Source organism: Excalfactoria chinensis, chromosome 4 (genome assembly GCF_039878825.1).
Source record: "Excalfactoria chinensis isolate bCotChi1 chromosome 4, bCotChi1.hap2, whole genome shotgun sequence".
Taxonomy (NCBI): domain Eukaryota; kingdom Metazoa; phylum Chordata; class Aves; order Galliformes; family Phasianidae; genus Excalfactoria; species Excalfactoria chinensis.
In genome coordinates this window covers 84,540,398-84,547,601 of record NC_092828.1, presented here as the reverse complement: position 1 = coordinate 84,547,601, position 7,204 = coordinate 84,540,398, and the positions used below count along the sequence as shown (strand labels likewise).

Below are 7,204 nucleotides of genomic sequence, written 5' to 3'. Positions count from 1 at the left end.
GCTCGAATAGTTCTAGCTGTGACACGCACAGGAATAAGTTGTTCCAAGAAAACTTTAAAAGCATTTCAGTATACACAGACCTTAGGGATAATTCATTCAAACCTTTTCCTTTAGGAGGAATGGCAGAGGGAGGCAAAGGTTTGAAAGCAATAATTTCACTGGGATTACAGCACAAGTCTGTGAGGAGATGGAGGGAACACAGACCAGAAATCATTGCTGTGGCTCACAGAGGAAGTCAGATTATTTAACCACGTAGCCTTAACGTGCTGGAAATGGTCAGCACAATAACAGAAAGAACTAAACAGAGAGGTACTCAAGCTATAAGAGGAGAGAAGAAAAGCAGTTTTGTAGAAAAATCCAAACCAAGAGGGATTTTAGGACATTGGTAGGATGCTGGCCTACCTTTTATTCACTTAGTTAACATGGTTCCTCTTGCATGCATCTTCATGTATATGCTTGCTCTTGTACACACTTGTGTTATACAGGGTGGCATTTTCTTATTTCCCTTTTTAACCAGCATCACAAACAGACACAGCTGCTGACCTAAGACAACGTATGTCAGCCCAGGTGCTGTAACGGGCTACAATTTGCAGCATGTAGGAGAGATAAAGATGATCTTGTGCTTTTCTGGCCCATGGCTGTCTCGAAGCTTTTTGCAACAGGAGCCCATGGTCTACAACTATTTTAAACACTACTGAGATATCAAATCAAGATAAGCAGCCGCAGCTAATTGCAGCCCTCTATGATATAGTTGTGCTTCGTATCAACAATGATGAAAAAGTGCTAAAAGTCCTTTCAAAGAGGGTTCAGTGTGGAAAGCCATAAAGCAAACAGAGATTCTTCACAACAAACACAGTCCATGGGGTTGGGTGCCACAACTATTAGAAATATTTACTGAACAGAGAGAGCAACTTTTCATTCCTAACACAGCAAATAGCATTCTTCCATCTGAGAGACAAAGCAGGGAACAGCTGCAGTTCATTTCTTCTCGATTCACAGCGGCAAATAGGAAGAGTTCACAGCAAGAGCTTTGTTGGAATAAAGTAGAAATGTCCCGTGGCTAAAAGTACAAATCTCTTCTTCTGTCGTGAATCTGAATTCCTGAAAGACACAGCATCAACAGGGCTGTCAATCCGCACGCTCCGTTCAGTCCCCTCGGATGTTGTGCAAACAAAATTGTACCTTTGGGTTTTCTCTGATGCAAGAGGTCCCTTACAAGAATAACCAGAATGACCCATCTGAGCTCTCCCCAAAACATTGCACAGCCAAGGAGCAGCACTGGGGTAACCTCCCAGGCACAGGGCACAGCTCAGGAGACCAAGAAAAATGCGGAAGCCTGAATGCTTTGGGAGTCATTTTGTACAATCATCAAGGCTGGAAAAGACCACTAAGATCATCAAGTCCAACCATCAGCTCATCATCACCGTGCCCACTAAGCCACAGTGCCACAAACAACGCTCCCAGCAGCACAGTGGATTTGTTGCTGAGAGGGGCACATGAGATCAGGAGCACTAATTTGTTCCAAACCTGTTAATTTCATTACTCACCTGCAGTGGCATGGCTTGCACTGGGGTTCTCTGAGCCTTGGTAAGAGCTGACTTTCCTCTCTTAAAAAAGGAAAATACTGGAGATGAGCAGAGATTCGGCACAGAGCTACAAGTAAGCAGCAGTTCCTAAAGAAACCTTGTGCTTTTGCAGCCCAGCCTATAGCACAGGTGCTGGGGAGCTCTGTGCTGTCTGGCACAGCAATATACACTTCCATAAATATAAATATCAGCTGTTCTTAAACATGACACAGCACAACGAGGAATGTATTGAACAGAGCCAAGAAACAGGGACTCTGACAGCCAGACTGGATGCATACATCACAGGGGCTTGCCAAAGGCACAGCCAGTCCCTAATCTGTTTGGGTTTTCTTTTGGGTTGCTCAATAAGCAGACGGACAGCATTACACGTGTTATTGTGAGGCTACCCAGATGTTCAGAAAGGCGTGATAGAAAATGCTTCCACTGAAGATGGTTGGGGAACGCTGAGCTGCTTCATTATCTCTCTTTATGATTTTAACTCAGTTCTGTCCTGAGATTTTGAACTGAAGTCTGCTACAATTATTATCGTCTCCCCTTGTTTTAATCCCCACATTGGTTACATGCAACATCTTGGTGTTTAGAAGGAGTCGATGCCCTGGGCTGACAAGCCTCCTTGGGCTCACATTGCCCCCTGGGGGGAAGAGGGCTCCTTGCTTTGTTCTGAAACTGAACCCTAAATCTCAGCTTCCTTAAAGCAATCCAGCTATCATTTCACAGCCTCAAACACAGCCTCAGCTAAACCTACCTAGGTATGTACCATGAACAGAAAACCTGCAATCCAGAAGGAGACTCTCCCCTTTCTATGCATGGGCAGGTAGACCTTAGGAATAAGTAAACTCCAGGTAGGACATGCTGTGTGTGCCTCCAGCAGACTCCCTCAGCAATTTCACAGCCCTTGCTGCCAACTGGGAACACCCAGCAGGGCCTCGTAGGGACCTCATAGGATACCCAGGCAATGGGCAGGAGTCTGGTCACTGGCAACTTCCCAAAGGCAGGGAGCACTGTCTTCACAGCTCCTGCGTGAACTGCGTTAGGGCTGGGGAATGTGCTACAGAGAGGAGTCAGCCTCTGACACACGGGGCAAGGACAGCAATTAGCTGTGGGGCAAGGTGAATATGGCCACCAGCCCTCTGCCCTCTGAGATGACCGCAGCTGGGCAGGGAGAGAACCCCCCGGCCTTCCTGATAAAGGCTGCAGCTTCACATCTTCAGTTCGCAGCATAACCTGTGCCCTAACCAGTCAGACTGGTGGCTCAGTGGCTCTTAAATGGGTGTCCCTTTTTTAATCATAAGTGGGAGCACTGGTGCCGCCATCCTGATGCCTATGGGGTAGAGGTCTTGATAGCACATGGATGTTATTGAAATTCACTTCAAATGACTCCCTTAAAGCAAGTAGGAATGTTTAAAAACGTGCAATTGGTTGTTCTTAATCGGTCTTGAGTATTCCCAGCATCCAGCAATGGATGAAAACCACCATATGCTGAAAACCATCTCTATGAGCTGGGCTGGAGATGGCTCAGATTCTAGCACACTCAGGACAGACTCTACCATTTTGCCTCCTTCCATGAGATGCCATCAAAGAATAAAGTGACAGTATTTCCTTACCTCCCCCAGGAACTGAACTTTGGCTTATATTTTGTAATCTAGCAGGTCCAGTCATACAAGTAGAACTCGAGTGTTGCTTCACAGCACATTCCTGCATGGACATCAGGCACCGTTCCTGTTGCAGAAGACCAAGAAGGGAACCGTATTTCCTGTCGGAGATGGGTTCATCCACCACGTGCAGGTCGGGCACAGCGTGATGATACACAGGGCTGGTGAGACTGGGAGTGCCAAGGGAAGGGAAGGGCCAAAGGTCTGCAGGAGGTGCTGGATGAGTACGCAGAGCTGCTGGCTGGTACTGCCCTGCCATAGCAACAGCAGGGAAATTCAGAGCAGAGTTGGACATGCTGGTAGAGGAAGATGATGGATATGGTTTGGAGCAATGTGAGGAGAAATTCCACTGGTGAGGAGACATGCTATCTGCTCAAAGAGAGAAAGAAAACATCTCGAGTCCCATCAATCCTCATCTTCCTCCCCCCACCCCCCAAGGCAAATTCCAGTACATTTTTAAGGGAACACTACAGTACTGCATATTCGTTTGCACATAAACATGTATTCACTTTAGCGTTGCTTATCTTAACATCAGTGATAAATTCATACTAAAAGCAGGTAAATCACCACCACCAGTACTTCCCCCCCCACTCCTTACAGGCATAGGCAGAGTTTTAACACTTGCAAGCTTAGACAAATAGCTCTTTGCAGAGACAAGAAGCCATAATGCACTCAATGCACCTGATGAGATGGAGGCTTTTGGCTGGGAAAGGAGAACCTGGTCCTGCCAGCGGACCCATGCAGAGTTTGGGAAGCAGCCCAGCAAACAGGGATTTACTGTGGATGTCCCAGTGATATAAATCAGGGCTCTGCAAGCATGATTTTGTTGCTTTGTTTGCGCACAGTTCCAAGCTATTAGTAAACAAGGTTGCATAGGTGTATGTGAGAAAACACAGCATGTTTCATCTCTATTTCTCAGCAAAATCTCAGCACCCGGCTCACCGTGCTTCGGGACGACAGCCTCGCTCTTGTGCTTTGTGCTCAGGTCTTGTGGGTTCCTGGCATTGCTCAGAGCTCTCGAGAAATGTTCATCCACCACGCTGTTAATATCCCCTTGGAAATACGTAAAGACGACACTCTGAGCCCCCCATTCTGTTTTCACAGGCTCTTTGCTCTTATAAGGCTTTGGAGAAAGCTTCCTCGTTTCCTCCATTTTCAATAAGCAGCAGCCCCTGCCAAAAGAAACAGATCGGTACAGGAAGAACTCTTCATCCTAAATGGCACAGCCAGCGGTGAGCCTGTCTTCCTGAAACTAGCATTGCCAGAGGAACTGTTGCCAATGAGATGAGATTCTTTATCTGGGTTTCTACTTCTTCCAATCATCTTCTAGTCCTAATCCCCTCTCATCAACTATTGATTTGTGATCAAACCCCAGAGTTCCTCAAGCTCTCATCTTCAGATTTTTACTAGTTTGCTCTCCTGCATCCTTTTCTCAGCTTCAGCCTCTCCCCCATCTGAACACAGCAATGAGTATGGGACACAAACACAGGTTGGGTACCACTTTGGAAATACAAGGAGATCCTATAACCAACACCACCCTCAGCCATCGAATTGGGATACCAGTCTTTCAGAGCTTTACCACAGACCAAGTCTTCCCAAACAGAGCAAAGTCCAAACCAAAACCTTCCTCCTGGTTTATAGCTAAAGAAGCTAGCACATTCCAGCCAATTAATTAGAAGAACCTGAAGCAAAAGGACACTTCTTTTCCCCAGCCCAGTTCTAGAAAGCAATACACCATTTAGGTTACAAAACTTTCTGGTCGCTTATCTGGAGCCCAATGCTTGCCATGGAAAATTCCAACCCAAGTGGTGAAAGTTTGGCAAAGTCACCAGCAGCCATACGGCTTGAGAAAGGACTGAGGAAGATCAGATGATCTCAGCAGCAAACACCAGACCAGTTCCTCCTACGCTGCCCCACGATGCATCCTTCAACATACAATTTGAAAAGCATTAGCTCTGGCCCAGAGGACCATTTCTCCTGTTCCTCGCTCATGGCAAGACAGCCACTGTGTCTTTGTACCGCTTTATTAACATGTTAACTGGCTCATGATGTTAATTGTAAGCTCCTTTAGCACCCTTTATTGGTGTACAGCAGCTTGTTCCTCTGAATTCTGACAGCAGCACAGTTACAACACTAGAAAAACAGCAGTCTGTTGAAGCAAGAACCCTTCCTATCTGCCTGCCACAGAGTGCTGTCAAAATAAAGCTGGGACAAAACTGACCCAACCAACCCTACGTTGCTCTCAGAATGGGCGGATCATGGCATAACAGTGCAAATAATTGCCAAGGTTATTTGCCCTTCAGTAGATGAGGACGCACAGTAAACATGCTTAGGAGATGCAGTTGTTGACTGCTCTCCGCAGGTGCCAACTTTGTTTTTCACATTTCCATTCCTTGCTTGTACTATTGATTTCCCATCACTGCGCCTTCAGATAGGGAACTCCTTATTCTCTGTTTCATGCTGCCTAAACCAGTCTTAAGACCCAGATTTCCAGCTTCCCAAGCGTTAAGCAAATAGCCCAGCAAGAAGACACCATCCTTCACTAAGTATCTCTCAAATTACGAAGCACTTGAGAAAGGCAGCAAAGATACATGGAAATAATCAAATCCTCATACCTTAACTCACTGCGATGAGCTGTGGCACACGGGTGAGGTGTCCTGCAGGTGGGGTGGTCATGCTGTGCCCAGTGCTGTGCAGTGCTTCCCCCCGACAGCTACACACACACCGTGGTGACTGCAGGAGATGAGCGGCGTTCATGAACTCCCCGCATGCTTTCTAGCCTCTAGCTGTGACTGAACTAGGCGTTTCCTTCAGCCCATCTACTAAGAATGCATGAAATGCACTCCAACAAGTCAACCGGGTTAGGAGGTTTCAGGAATGAGGAAAATAGGATTGTAAATAGGTTCGGGTGGTTTGTGTTTTGTTTTGCTTTTTTTTTTTTCTTTCAGTGACAATGTGTACACAATAGAGAAGACAGTGTCTGGGCTTTGGAGGAATTGAGAATAAAGTGATGAACAAGTTACGGCTGCTAAGAGCCAACCTGCTGCCTTGGCCAGGGTCAGAAAGGGCCTTCCTGTTACACATAGAGCATTAAGCGTGTATCTGGGAATATCTGCAAGGAGGAAGAAATCACCCATCACCTGCTGGAGAAACTGGATGACCAGTTCTTGTTTTTTTTCCCTCTTGGATCTGTTGAAATGAAAACATCATCGTGCCGTACACGTGAGAAACAAGCGGGTCGGTTTGGTTCTTTGTTTTCTTTAGTAAGTTTATTAAGATCACCAAATGGCAGCCACTCCAGAAATGCCATATTAAAGTCAAATATACGAGTTCTTGCTAGAAAAATGCACTGACAAACCAGTCATCCAGGAGGTAATAAAACCTTAGGTCTTTCTTAGAGCCTTAAGAGGTCGTTTGCTCAGGCAGGCCAGCACCATAAGATTCTCTCTGCATCAACACACATGAACCCACTTCCCTGCCATCTTCCAGAACAACTATCAGCTGTAGGGTTTTCCAAGGCTGTGCTTGGTCTTGTGTTCAACACAGCCTCCATACAAACAAGTTTCAACAGCAAAACAGACTGGATTTCCAATGTCTCTGCAGGACCAGCACCCTAGGATCCCAGTCACTCCTGGATCCCTTTCTAAACTCAGTTTTATAGCGCAGATTTATTCTGCTAAAGCTTTTCAAGATGTCAAAGTAAAACCAACCCCAAACACACAATACGGTACGTCCTGCTCCCACCCACCATACCATCTCAATTATAACTGATGGTTCCCATAGTTAGTCCTCCTGATCCTCCTGCCTTCATGCAAGAAACATAGAATCACTCACGTTGGAAAAGATCATCGAGTCCAACCACAACCTGACCATCCTACCCAACTAACAGCCCTCCATCGGACATGCACCAAGCCAAAGCCCACAGAGATGGAACAAAAAACATATCCTAGCTAAATACTAACAGCT

At 46.2% G+C, this 7,204-nt stretch overlaps 1 protein-coding gene across 1 annotated transcript; it reads right to left on the bottom strand.

Moving 5' to 3' along the window:
• Window positions 1-1,060: 1,060 nt before the first annotated feature.
• Window positions 1,061-4,391, bottom strand: VGLL1 (vestigial like family member 1). The gene is made up of 4 exons (XM_072336510.1): window positions 4,181-4,391; window positions 3,191-3,607; window positions 1,548-1,607; window positions 1,061-1,101 (listed from the first exon to the last, which is right to left on the bottom strand). Exons 1-4 carry the CDS (start codon window positions 4,389-4,391, stop codon window positions 1,061-1,063), a joined length of 729 nt encoding a protein of 242 aa, XP_072192611.1.
• Window positions 4,392-7,204: the final 2,813 nt, after the last annotated feature.

Excerpts from the sequence above, each read along its gene's own strand:
- VGLL1 (XM_072336510.1), bottom strand. The coding sequence starts at position 4,391 with ATGGAGGAAACGAGGAAGCTTTCTCCAAAGCCTTATAAGAGCAAAGAG. Across the intron at positions 1,608-3,190 it reads AAGTTCAGTTCCTGGGGGAG|AGAGGAAAGTCAGCTCTTAC; the intron begins GTAAGGAAATAC and ends TCCTTTTTTAAG. Across the intron at positions 1,102-1,547 it reads TGCAAGCCATGCCACTGCAG|GAATTCAGATTCACGACAGA; the intron begins GTGAGTAATGAA and ends TGTGTCTTTCAG.